General features: G+C 40.6%; 1 protein-coding gene across 2 annotated transcripts in view; it reads right to left on the reverse strand.

The window, feature by feature from the left end:
- LOC307213143 (uncharacterized protein) overlaps positions 1-14,537 on the reverse strand; it is a 100,155-nt gene that overhangs the window by 16,800 nt on the left and 68,818 nt on the right. For both annotated transcript variants that reach the window (XM_079970867.1, XM_079970866.1), the window contains exons 2-7: positions 11,766-12,067; positions 9,966-10,039; positions 9,079-9,164; positions 8,059-8,098; positions 6,868-6,948; positions 3,629-3,736 (exon numbers count right to left, since the gene is read on the reverse strand). In XM_079970867.1, the coding sequence (XP_079826993.1) occupies positions 3,629-3,736; positions 6,868-6,948; positions 8,059-8,098; positions 9,079-9,164; positions 9,966-10,031 (381 nt within the window). In that variant the 5' untranslated portion in view covers positions 10,032-10,039; positions 11,766-12,067. The remainder of the gene's footprint in view (positions 1-3,628; positions 3,737-6,867; positions 6,949-8,058; positions 8,099-9,078; positions 9,165-9,965; positions 10,040-11,765; positions 12,068-14,537) is intronic.

Here is a 14,537-nt window from a genome sequence, read left to right on the forward strand (position 1 = left end):
AGCCAATCTGTGCAGATCAGTTGAAAGGGGGGGGGCATTAATCATCCCCTTGGCTCCCAGCAAATGTTTGGCCAGGGAGGAAGCAATTTGCATACTTTACTAGGGTGCTGGGGCTCTAGTGTGTCTACTTTATTTCCCCGCTTTTTTCCCTAATGCTACCTTGTGGGGTCTAGGGAGAGTTAGAAAATAATGCTCCAAGAGCTGGATCAGAACCCTGAATGCCGGATTAGAGAGTTTGACTAGGACCAGGGTTAAAATCTCCACTCAACTGTTAAGTTAGCTGGCTGATTTTGGGCCGGTCACTATCTCTCAACCAAACCAACCTCATAAGGTGTTTGTGAGGATAAAATGGGAAAGGGGAGAACCTTGACCTCTTTGGAGGAAATGTGGGATATAAGTGTAATAACTAACTAACTAACTAACTTTAGTGTTGTTAGCTGCCCTGAGCCCGGCTTCGGCTGGGGAGGGCGGGATATAAATAAAATTTATTATTATTATTATTATTTATTAACTAACAAAATAACTCAAAAGACACTTTTCTGTTGTTCAGTTATCTGAGGCTATCAAGCTATGACAATATTCAAACGCAGGCAAACATTCTGAAATACTTTACAGTTATCTCTTAGGCTAACTGTCTTGATGTAACTTTTTGCCATATCCCACAAAAGTCCCACCTCATAAATCTTCCCAATCTTCCCAGAGTCTTTTTCAAACTGCAGGTCACTTATGTTATTATTTTTACTCAAGGGAACATGCTGGGAAGTTCACCATATTCTATATAAGCCAGTCTACTTGCATGCCAGACACTCCTGCTTTTCAACATAACCTTCTGTGTCTGCCCTCAAAGAAGCACATGGATAATGCATTACACTTTCATTGATGGAAGCAACACACAGATGCCCTTTGTGAAAACTCAAACTGAAGGAAATAGTCCTGAGTTGGCAAAATGGATTGCTGACAGAGAAGGAAGAGTGTGTGCACACACTTTGGTCAGACACATAAACTCCAATCTAGAGGGGCATATAGAATGTATTTTGCATAGATGAAGGCGTGCTGGATTTGGATATGAAGCTGTAGCCAAAGCAACACGAATCTTTGTTTCTAGTAGCAAGATGCTTAAAATAGTTTGGACGACAAAGGCCCATAGATTTTATTGGAAATCAATCCTTTCACATTCCCTTATGAAAATCTGGCTCCGACTTTCTTTGAGATCACTAAGAGCTAATTTCTGGCCTCAGGTGGCATGAAGGATGAGGAGGATTATGAAGAGCCGATTTCCTGGATTTATGTTCATGAAAAGCCTATTATACAGTGAGTCTCTTGTTTATTGCAGACCCCTCAGGAGCTTAGTTAAACTGCTTGTGACTTTTGTTTATTCTAATCACTTGCTGTGTGACAAGGCTAGGTGGGAACATCCCCTGAACAGGATGCAAAGGCAATAGTTGAGATAATTCTCTTGATAACCATGCCTCAGAAGTACAGCTGTTTTAGTTAGTGGAAGTAGTTACTGGGAAATGTTGCGATCAGTGACACGCCAGTTCATAGGCAGCATGTAATTACTTTATACTCTGCAACTATCTGGATGTTTTGAAAGAATTGATTTTGTTACGCTCTTTTGTAACCAACTGGAGTCTTATGTCCATACTTCCAAGTTCCATGGATAGGCTGACAAAACATTGTTTATGGAACTCAATGGCTCAACAAAATAAGAAACTGACAGATTCTCACAGACAAAGCGTCCTTCTCCTTCTTATGTTCCGAGGAAAGAAACTATCTGAATTATTAAACATTGCACATCAAACATTTCTGACGACTCCTGGAAAAGAGGAAGAGGGTTCTACAGAGATTTATTTGTGGACCCTGTTGTTAACTCCACTCTGGCTTCAGAGAGCATGTGGCAGTCACATGTTCTCTCTGAAGTTTTGGTCCATACTAACTGTGGCATATGCATATTATTTGGGAAATGACATGGGCCATTTGGAAAAAAAATCCTCAAAATGCTGTTGCTTTTCTTAATAAATACCACTCTCATTTACAGTACAGAACTGGCTGCTTTCAAAAGAAGCACCTTTGTGGATTTTATGTTATGAAACACAACACTGGCTGTGGAAAGAACCTTGGAGGAAATAGGACAGCTCCAAATTTTTCAGAGGCCAGGAAATCTCTTGCATCTGTGACAAGCCTGCTTTTAGAAGTGGAATTCTTACAGGGGTGTCAGTGACAAATTATTGTTGATCAAGGGCTTGCTACCAAGGAAAAAATCCCTAAAATTGGGATTAAACAGGTAGTGAGATATTGGTAAAGCAAATCCTGTTATATACAAAACAAAACAAAATCCTAAGTTTGTTATTGGTATGGGCACTTAGTTGGTCTCTAAGGTGCTACTGGAAGAAATTTTTTTATTTTGTTTTGACTACAGCAGACCAACACTGCTACCTACCTGTAACCTGTTATATACACTTTTGTTTAAATTACATTTATTTACTTAATTTATTTTTTGTATATAAAAAAGGCTAAAAATCATAAATAACATATGGGAGAAATCTCCAGAAAAAAACATGATAGATAACTAAGAGTAACATATAAAATGAAGGTTGGCGTTTAGTCTGAATATTCTGTCTCTCTTCACAAGTTCCATATTATGCAGCACACAGTTCCCAATATACTGGTCATTGATGCAGATGATGCTGTTTTTATTAAAAGGAAGCGCAGCCTAGAAATCAATGGATAGAATCCTCAGATAAACAAAACTCTGCTTGTGCAGTAGGGCTTTCCTGGTCCCTCTCCTACTACCCCTTGCCTGCCCTCAAGCTGTTCCATAGGGTCAATGAGCCTCTGGAATGGCACACAATGCAATTCAAGGGGCTGCAAGAAGATAGAGGAAAACTAAGATAATTTGGTAGAGCTGCTTTGCACAAGGAAATTTCTGTTACTGCAAGAGATCTCTGGACCCAAGAATATGAATTGCATAGCTTTTTAGCAGTCAAATATACTTTGTTTCACAGAAGTACAAATATCTTTTACAATCTTAGGTTTTCACACTCATATTTTTCATTTATCACATACAGTCTGCGTGTTCTTCAAGACTGTGCTTTTGTACTGGGGATATGACAGATTTTCAGCATTAGGGTTTGCAAAGTCTTGTGTTTGGGAAAATGAAATTCTTCCTCCTGGGCGTGATTCACTGCTGTGTAGAATATGATTGCAGAAGTATCATGGTCATCAACTGGATAACTTTGGTCACATAACTAATTAGGACAATTTAGCATTTGATAAGCATTTTTTAAAAACATTTTTTTTCTCTCATTCATTCATTCATTCATTCATTTATTGGAGGGTATGCATTCTCCTATTGTACAATTATGCACGGGAGAGCTCACTTACTCTCTATCTTTTTTAAAACAGAGAAGGGAAGCATTGAACATTGTGCACACCATATTTCTGACAGTCAAATGCCTTCCTTCACTTTTGAATTAAAGTAAGTTTAAGTGCTAAAATATGAAGAAGAAAAAAGTGAGCTGAAAAACTTACTGAACTGAAAGGGGGGGGGGAGCAGTTGAGCGGTTGGCTGGTTAGTGTCCCACCACACCATGAACCTCTGTGTTGTATGAAACCAAATATGACTTACCTCATACTTTCCTTCATTCTCCATCTTAATGTTTTCAATATCCAGCAGGAGTGACCAGACTTGGCCTCGCACCTGGAGGGGAATCCCTTTATAAACTCTGCGGAACATCTACACAGTTTTAAAAGAAAAGTAAAGTAAATTAGCACAAACTGCTGAGGGGTGTGGGTGTGTGTTTTAAATGTAACAAAACTTGTAGCAGGTTGGCAGTGCTTATACAGATTATCTAGTCATTCTGAAACGAAATGTCCCAGTCAGATATCCCTTGGGGGAAGCAGAGGGGAGGAAGTCCCACTGCACTAGTGGGACTCCCCATGCTGACTTCAACAACTTAGTTGAATCTGGCCCATGTGTGTGTGTGTGTGTGTGTGTGTGTGTACATATATATAATGGCACTGATCCATTTAATTTTCGCTCAAGAAGCTCCAAGAATCTTGAAACAAGTGACTGTCAATTCAGCAAAAAATTTTTTTACTTATTCCTACTCTCCATCTAGAGAATAATAAGAGGAATAAAGCATTCTAGAGAAGGCCAGACCTTTAAACAAACAACAAAAAAACCCCCAGCATTGGCTCTTTCATTATTGACCAGCAGTGGGAAAGACTCTGCAGTACAGTCATAGAAATAAATGGGTGCTGTTATGACTAGCACCAGTGCATTAAGTTTCACTTATATTCTTTGTTGAATCATGATTGTTTTAATAAGGCACCTGAATACACAAATGTGTGCGCGCGCACACACACACACACAAAATGTAGCAGCAACGTAACACAAATTCTGTATCAGGAACAGAAGCATTTTAAGACATGTATAGAATCATTCAATTACCTCTTTTTACATAATTATTTTTACTTCTGAACAGGAAAAAGAGGAACTATGCAAGGCACTGAAGCCTTTACCAACTGCTCAGTAGAAATCCTATTCTCCCCATTCCACACCACCCAGCTTCTATGGTTTCACCAGAACTTGTTCAGATATTAACATGCTTATTTGTGTATCCATAAAAGCTATACATTTTTCAAACAGAGAGATTTTTATGGGACGCGGGTGGCGCTGTGGGTAAAACCTCAGTGCCTAGGACTTGCCGATCGTATGGTCGGCGGTTTGAATCCCCGTGGCGGGGTGAGCTCCCCTCTTTCGGTCCCAGCTCCTGCCCACCTAGCAGTTCGAAAGCACCCCTAAGTGCAAGTAGATAAATAGGTACCGCTTTATAGCGGGAAGGTAAACGGCATTTCCGTGTGCTGCGCTGGCTCGCCAGAGCAGCTTCGTCACGCTGACCACGTGATCCGGAAGTGTCTCCGGACAGCGCTGGCCCCCGGCCTCTTAAGTGAGATGGGCGCACAACCCTAGAGTCGGACACGCCTGGCCCGTACGGACAGGGGTACCTTTATTCCATGCTCACTACAAAATTCCATGTTTGTACAGTGTGATATCTGAATACTACAGTATTCCTAACTGGACTGGAATGTACTAATTCAATGAGAAAAAGAAAATGAAAGGTATGGGGGGGGGGAGGAATATTCCATGAGCAGAGGAAAGATTAAGCCACAATAAATACCAGTAGATCATTAAATCAGGGTACAATGGCAGTACAAAAAATTATATGATACCCAGGATTCAAGGCCATCCCAGGCTAGTTAAATTCCTCATTGCTTCAGAGATCAGTGGTAACTGCATTTTCTTGTACAATTAAGAAATCTACAGAGAACGGAGCAAATTTTTGCTATGGTTCTAAAAGTTAGATTTTTAATTAGTGCCAACCCAACAGCATGTAGAGTAAATAGCTTTCAGCACTACTTCTCTGCCAATATTTCATTTCAGAGCATTGCTGGGCGCAAGTGCCCAACAAGATAAAATTATAATGAACAAACAGCCTCTAGTTTATCTATCTGAAGTTCTCATCCACTTAAAATCAAAGTTGTAAAATGCCTCAGTGCCCTGAGAATCACTAATCACAGAAGGGCAGCCATTTCACTTTGAAACAAACTGTTTTAGGAAACAATAATCCACCCTGAGAAAGCAATTCCCTCTTTCCCTACGTGTTTTTCTCTGACTCTTAACGTTTTGAAATAAGGAAGGATTTCCAAAGGCAACTGAAAGGATTTGCTCTGGATATTTTATTATGTTCATATATGTTTTTTTATTCCGTATTTTTATTGCTATTTTATTGTTGATAAATGCTTTGAGACCATTTGGTGAAAATGTAGAAAACAAACTGAAACAAACCAACCTCTGGGAGCTAAATAATTTTACATGGTATTCCAGAGCTGCTGACCTACTTCTTAGAAGAAGGTGCTTACAAGAAGGAAGCATTTTAACTTTCCTTCATTTGGATTAGGGGCCATACACTCTTAAAATTACAGTACAACCAACTCTGCAAATAACTGCTTGCTAAATACCACTGATCATAATCCAGGCCTCTCTCCCCCATCCTTTTCTCCGAAACCTGCAATTCAAGCAAAACTAGTGCAATGTACACGTTGTTGAACAACTCTGACTAGGAGCACTGATATTTGGGCTCCTTTTCCAGCATGATAAAATGCTTTAAGGCTGGTGGACTTTTTTAAGCCTTAGGCACAGCTGACTAAATGATCCATTTTTACCATTGTTATTATATTTATATCCTGCTTTTTCCCTAGTCAAAGAGACTTACACAGATAAAATAGAACAAGCTAAAAACACAGAAAAGACCATTATTAAAATGCAACTGAACACTAATTACAATGGGACGGTTGTAGCACTAAGCATTTGAGATTTCATATGTAGGGTGAATGACACAAAATGAACACTCCACCATTCTGTAATTGCTCTGTTGGGTCTAGTATGCTTCTTTCTGTAGTGAGCTAGCCATTCCCAGAATGTGCAGAGTCCTAATTCCACAATGCCAGGTTTGCTAATAAATTCCAATTCAATTTGGGAGTCTCCTTTTGCTTATTCTTATTCTTTAGTCTGAGTATGACGCAGCATTATTCACCACAGAATGTTACTGAACAGTCAGACTCAGCAACTGTGATAAAGTACTGCTGTAATCAGAGGCCCAAACAATCTTCATGAAAAATGTACACACATTTCTCATTCACATAGCTGAAAGTGGCCAGAGGACAGAAACAAAGCCTTCAATGGCCTACACAGTTTTCAGCACCACAATTGTGAAAAGAAAGGACACAATACACTCTTCAGTCTTCCATTTTCTTAAAATAAAGGCTAGAATAATGCTACTAAAATGTGTTACAATTCCACACCTTTTCACTGTTTCTGTATTTTCCCCATTTTCTTAACATCTTCAGCCATTTGTCCACTCGTTCAATCTCCTGAAGTTTTTGCTGGAAAAGAATTTTGAAAGTGTAGTTTAGAGAGTTGATTTCCAATTTGTGTGAGCAAGAAAGAAGGAAGAGCTAGATATCCAAGCCATCAGAATATAGAGTCATATGGTACACATAACACATTAGCTTTAAATATTTTAGCTTTAAACAGACAAGAAGGAATTTCGCCAACTGCATTCATTCCTTATGATAGAAAGTAGAAGGTTCCAAATAAAATGTTAGCTCATATGCTACTTTAGGGGTAGAAAATCATTAGTTCTCCAGATATTACTGGACTACAACTCTCATCATCCTTAACTTTTGGCCATGTTGGCTGAAAAGGATGGGAGCTGGAGTCCAACAGGATCTAGAGAGCTTGAGGTTAGGCACTCCTGTGCTATTCCTTCAGTATTATTATCTTGAATCTCATCCAAACTGTACAATGTATGATATGGCTTAACACAATGCTGTACAGCTAGGTTTGCATAAACCTACTCTGAGCATGGCATATGCTCTTTCATTCAACTGTAACAGCACATATGACCCACAAGCAAGATACTGAATGATTTGATGGATGCTGGACTTGACCCTAAAAATGACAGGAATAACACAGAGTGGGGTGCTTAGACTCCCTCAATCAATTAGGTTTGCAGATCTAATGACTACAGTGCCACACTTTCTCATCTCTAATTTATCCATAATGCCCAACCATCCTTCTAATTATTGCCAGCAAAATTTACAAGAATTCAGCAGCTGACCATTCTTCCTCAGGTCAAGCTAAGCTGCAGCAAGCAGCCTCCCAGTTTTGCATATGAAGCTTTGGTGCTGCATTTTAGAATATACAGAGGAAATATAATCAAACCTTCCTTGTGGTGAAGTTCCATTATCTTCATGGCTGACTAAGGCCTAAACACAGTCATCTGGAAGTCTAATTGAAATCAGCAGGACTTGCTTCCAAGCAAGCGTGTTTAAGTTGGGATGAAGAGCTATTATTATTTATCCAGAGAGCTAAGATTCTTATGTTAATAATTGCAGTGTCTTTCATCACTTGCTACTGAAAAACAAACACAGCAGCAGCAGCTGCCACCTCCCCCCAATTAGTCCAGAGAAAGAAAAGCTCCCAGTTCCTACCTTCTCCTCCAGAGCACTGCGGGTTGGTAGCTCATGCTCACTGAAAGATGAAAAATTCTAAATGAACCAATGCATAATGCAAGAAGTGTACAAGCAAAGTGATCCTGTACAGAAAGGAGGTCTGATGGTATGCTTCAAATGATTGGGGGGGACGGACGGACGGACACATAGGATTGTATCCAAAGTAGCACTAAGTGACTCATTCCACCAGTAGAAGGATTTCTGCTTGTGCAATGGAACATTTTACCACTCTTCTCTCCCTTTACTGCCCAAAAATCTGTTATAGGGGCTCCTCCAACACTCCACAGCAGATTTGAAGAGGCCACAGGGTGTGTATGAGTGAAGAAGGGAGGAAGTTCCACTGTGTAGGTGAAAATTCTTGCACTGATGGGATGCATTAGGTGGAGGCTACCCATAGCAGCTTACTGGTCTGCTACTTGGCTAAGGAGGTTCTGATTAACTTGACCATTTCTTTATTTCACATTTGATCAATGATGCCTGGCCCCAGAAAATGTGGAAACAGTGTCAGAAAGGAGATCTCCCTTGGGCTCCTGTTCACAGATGGATACAATACATAAAACAAAAAGCTATAAATTTGCATAAACCAGCATAATAGAGGTGGCGAAAAAGAGGGGTTATAATGCTACTCACTCTGAACACTTGAATCCCTCTAAAGGGCAGCTGTAGAAAGCTGAAACACTGCTGCATTTCCATGCTTTTCAGAAACTGTTTACATCCTAAGTATATAATCTGCCCGTATAAAGGAAATACAAATATTGATTTCCAAGGACCAAGCCCTCTCATAGCTTAGCTGTTCCTTATCATGGCAGGAGTTTTCATAAGCATCAGAAAGTAATTTCCTCTCTGCTTCTGACTTGCACAAGTGGACAAAAGTACTAGTAAAGGCACTTGGCTGAGGTACAGTGGTGGAGGACCCAACAATGACAGTGAAAGGGATGCAACTGCGGCCTTCAGCACTAGTTTCAGCAAAATGAAGAGGACAAGAAAAGGGGAACTTACTGCAAAAACCCAAATCTGTCAGTGACTTTGTAGAGAGTGAAGTCAGCATCTTCCCATGGATCAATCTGAGCTCCTTCCTGCCTTCCCTGTAAAGAAGGTTGCACAATAGTTTACACTATGGTGACTAACAGATGATATCATTTTGAGAAGAAATGGAGAAAATTTATGATGCCATCTGTTCTTACGTCATTTTTACTCATCCAAGACTAGCCATGGGTTGATTTTGTGTCTTTTATAAGCTGTAAGCGTAAAGCAGGTCAGCAAAGTGATGGGTGGGTATGAACTAATATTTGTACAATGGCAGCTGTCTTGCCTATGATATGCACTGGGCACAAATACGTTGTTTTTGGTTGCAAGTACCTTATTTCTACAATGACTGCAGTATCACTGTTCTTCTTTGCCTGTGGCTCAGCATGAAACTGGAGGGGACCATTTAAAAGATTATACATTATGGACAAGAAGGACCAAGGATGGGAAATGAAATTGTAGCACTTATAGCTTTCCTTATCATTGTGTTTTGAGACCCTGAACCCTTTACTGAAGTTTCTGCTTTCTGCAGAATGTTGGGGAAATACATGTCTGGCTGCAGAACCAGAGGGCACACAGCGAAAACAAGCTGCGTAGTATATAGTCAATATACTGGGGCCAATTAATCCCTCACTTGCTAGGACCCCATGGTCCCTTCATCTCTCCAAAATGTATGAAAAACCAAATAATAAGGATGATTTGAAGATGGATGGCATTGATCAAGGGAAAATTGAATATCCCATATTGCTATTTTCTGAATCTGGTTGACTTACTACAAGTTCCTGTGTTCTGCAGACAGTTAAGCGAAAAGAAATCTTTGGTTGGTAGCATATGAAGTGGGAGGAAAGCAAGGTTCTTACCTTCTCATACTTAGCAATGATTTCTGCCCTTTCCTCTGCTATTAAGGCATCTATATCTTTCTTCATGTCAAAGGCTGTAAGAAAAGGAAAAGGTGAACAATGACATTATAAGCAGCAGTCATAGCAGGGAGGGGGACAAATGTGCTAATAGAAAAAGGCTTCACTTACAACTAAAAGCCATAAACCCTATCCTAAAGCTAAATAACAGTAAACAATAAAATAACGATAAAATATATATTGAGTTCATATTGCACAACTCAAGCTTTTTGGAGGGGGGAATCACCACCAGCAAGAAAAAGACAGGCAACTAAAGGTAATTATTGCAAGAAGCAGCACCTTCAAAATCTTTCCAGGTTTTCAATCACATTTATCAATTTTTCTACAGATAGGAATATACATATAGTACTACTGATTTACAATGAAAGTTATATTCCATTATATCTGACAATATGCCAACTCAAGTCCACTTACAACAGTATAAAATAAACATAGCAAAAATATAAGATAAACAAAGCAACTACAAAAGCAATAAAACAACAGGAAAGGGTTGGCTTGAAACTGTGACTCATACTTGTGATGACAAGGGGAATGCAACTGCAGTCCTAGACACTCTCCTAATCAAAAATGTTGATAATGCTTTTTAAATAGAGACAGAAAGCTACCAGTCCAGAACTGTTCAAGACAAAAACCAGAGTTAATTTACCTTGTCGTTCACTTATACCAGTCTAACTGCATCAGATGACAGCACAACCACTGTGTTAGAATACAGGCCACACCAAATTCCCATAAAGCAAAGGTCGGGCTTGAAGGGCAATTAAAAATAAACAAGAACGGAGAGTGCTGAACACCTCTCTCAACTAAAATTTAGTCCTAAGCCATTTCTTTTGGCTATTTTTTTTTCATTTTGCATGGGTTACTTCTAGTCTTGGGATACCTAGGGCAAGAAAAATGTCCCTGAAAGGGTGGGTGGTACTGAAGATATATTTTAGCACCTATTCTGCATTTATGAAATCCCCTGTGCACCTTACAGGAATTTAATTGCAACCAGATACTAAAATACAAGACTGCCATCGGTTCATGAGGGAGGGTAGTGGATGCACCTCCATCTTCTGTTGGAATATCTGGCACCACTGGGGTGGGGGTGTCTTCTGAAAAGAATACTTGGGCCTCTCCCAAACAACAAGCTTATCCTCTTATCCTATTTCTCCTCTCTTTCTGATTAGTCATGCCAAGAGGTCTCCATAGGGCTCATGACAGGTACACTCCCGTACGCACAATAAATTTGGTTATGTGGTTGGAAAAAACAGGTAGTTAACATCAGGAGTAAGTTCTTCCACCTAACCCGATCCATGGAATAGGTTAAGCAGAACATTATGAAATGGTGGCCAACTCTGTATGGTACAAATGCTGCCAGGATTGTGAAGGATGACAGCTGATCACAGAACATGGAGGTGTTTCAGAACTGGTTTCAAGCCTCCTGGGGTAGACCTTCCCAGCAGAAAAAGGCATGCAAATTGAGTGAAAAACTGTAGAGCAGCAAAAACTTGGGTCTCTTTCATCATGAGATTCCACCTGCACTGAAAAAGTCCAGGAATGGCAGAAGTCTCAGCCTTTTGAGTCTCCCTTTCTTTCTTTAGAGTATACTAAGTAGGTCAGTACACAAGCTGGAAGCCCTAAATAATGGTAACCCTTTATTTAGCCTCAGTATTTATTCTGCTCTGTCAAAAGCACTAAATCCACATAAGCATTCACAGGAAATGAAACAAGTGAATGCTGCAGATGAAACACGGAAGGCCTTACCTGAGATGGTCCTTAAGTCTCACGCTGCACGTCTTGAGGCTGGGGTGGCCTCTCCCTCCTTGATGCTACCTGACAGAAAACATTCCAAGTGCTCAATGTGCCTCTTTGCATCCACCTCTTCCGTCCGCAGCTGGCACTTTCAGGCAGTCCTTAGCATGGTCCCTCTCAGCCTTGCCCACCAAACTCCATAGTCAGTGAAAACTTTTCTGCTTTTTTCTACACAACTGATGATCATTGGTCAGGTTGAAAGAAATACTGCTTTTCCTTTTTATGCAGATGATCTCCTTCTTCCAATGGATTGACTGGGGAGGAAATTTGAAAACAAATATAACTTTTTAAGCCTCAAAAACTATGACACCCCCCCCCAAATTGAAATGCCTTCCTCACAAACTGAGTTCTCATATTACTTAGAGTAAGGGAGCAGATATGTAAAATCCCAGAGCAAAAATCATGGCCACTGTGCTGGCTAAAACCATTGTCTAGTTTAGCATTATGTGTGAACCTGCACTCATGGCTTATCTCACTCTAGAATAACTACGAGGTTTCTCCTTCATTTATTCCTAATGACTTGTTTGGGGTAGACAAATCTCAAGCCTGGGTCTGCCAGTGGGAAGCCAGCAATTAAGGGATTTCAGGAAGGGGCTGAATTTGTATAAGATAATATGTGCAGAAGTGTTCACAGAGACAAACTATTCCTTACGCAAAACATGCTGTATGCTTTAGATAGTACATAACATTGGGTACCTCTGATTTAGCCCAATCTAACAACATTGTGTATTTTGTGATACCAGTTATACTTTTTGCTGAGCTAGCAAAAAAAATTATTCTGAACAGTAAATAGTTGTTCATGCTGTACTGCATTTTTTTTTTAGTGGTGGAATTTTGCTGTCACTTTACAAGGCACCCATGATTAAGTTTTTAAAATGAATGAAAGAGAGAGAGGGTGAGAGAGTATGAAGCACAGGAGTTAGTATTTCTATAGTAGCATGATGTCATTTGTCGACAATTTGCTTATGTAAGGGAGCTCAGTTTAAAGGCAACATCTGATTTTAATCAGCCTTTCATTTTCTGACATGGCCGATTGGCTCTCAAAATCAGTTGTGTTCAGCACCAGTATCTTCAGGTCATTGAGGCTTCAAAGAAATGCTATGCATCAGATACTCATAAAACTCATCAAAAACCCCTGCTCGCCTCCCAGCAAGGCTTTGCTCATGTCAGCAGAAATGAGATGTTAGTATTCTTTAATGGGACAGATTGAGTTGAATTTCTAGATTTCTGGAAAAAACTAAGAAAGAACATAAAGAAGTAGCACACAGCACAGCACCCTAGCATAGAATGGTAATCACAACACCAGTTGTTAAACTTATTCTTTTTAACCAGTTCGATTAGAGAAGAGGGAGCAATGAGATAGAGCTATATGACAACAATCGAAATGACATGCAATGGCCATAGATCAGTGTCTCTATAAGCAGATCTGTTGCAAGCTGGGATAGAGGGAAATTCAGTTCTGTTCACATTTCATGAGGACTTTTTGAAAGAAAAGAAAATTACAAACGAATGCAGAAATTTGGAGATCTGAAGATTGGAAAAATGTGAAACTGAGAGATTCCTCCATCCTTAGCACCAAGGAAGTGCAAAGCAAGGGATGGAGGTACAATTTGGAATACAAAAAGTGGGAGACCAGGCAAGATGTGCTAAACTCACCCACGCTCCTCTCAAGAGTGGGCTCCAGTACTGAAAGCAAGTCCAAGTGGAGAAAAGCAGTTGCAAGGGGAGTATTCAGCATTCAGCCGCCCATCCCCGCACAACACTAGCATTTTAAATTGTATCACCACACCCACTAACAGGATGGAGCTACGTTAGGCCCTCATACTATTTTGCTATAATTTACATGATCATTCTATTTTCATAGGAGTTGGGAATCACTCAGAGCAGTGGCATAGCTAGCCGCCCAGGTGCCCAGGGCAGTGCACATGCCCTGTGCCCAGATGAGCTGCCCATGAGGTTGGGGCAAGCCTCCTATTGGGTGGGGCAAGCCAGGGCAGGGTGTGCTGTGCAGAGCCTTGCCGCTGCCTCCCCCTCAGCTGTAGGGCAGCTGAGGGAGAGATGGCAGACAGGCGCAAGCACCTCACTGTGAGCCTGCAGGCGCCCGAGCCACTGTGTCACTCCCACACGCAACATGCCACAGTGTGGCAGCCACTGCTCCCCCTAGCTACGCCTCTGACTCAGAGCACACTCCTATTTGTTTTTTCTCCATGAGACTGGTGCCATTTTGTCACAAAGTGACATTTCAGCTTGAAATTTTTTCAACTTTTAGAATGAAGAGCACATATGAAATAACTATGTTCCACCCATGACCCCATCCACTCAAAGCATGCTCTTAGAAGGATGATTCACTACCTGTACAGTAATCCAGGCATTCACTCAGTCTTAGCAACCTGACCCAGCATCCCTGACTCATCACTTGTAAAACAGCACAATACAATGGTCAAACCTATTTGTGTTGTCAAGCAACAAAGTAGTTATAGTGCTTACTGTGGAAATGATGATATTTCCTGTGATCTCTATGCTAACTAAGAGTGGTGCTCAAGCTATGTCTTCAGGGTTAACCTGGCACCTTCCTAGCCGGATAGAAAATGTAACAGAATGATGGCAGCTACTTTGATTTCACATTGGCATGAAACCTGTTCTGCTTAGGTATACCCTATGGCTTGGCATAAGGCCAGTTCAACTAAATTACTGGTAATCTCTGAGCCTGTGACCTCCCCTTCT

Source organism: Podarcis cretensis (genome assembly GCF_951804945.1).
Source record: "Podarcis cretensis genome assembly, chromosome: 1".
NCBI lineage: Eukaryota > Metazoa > Chordata > Lepidosauria > Squamata > Lacertidae > Podarcis > Podarcis cretensis.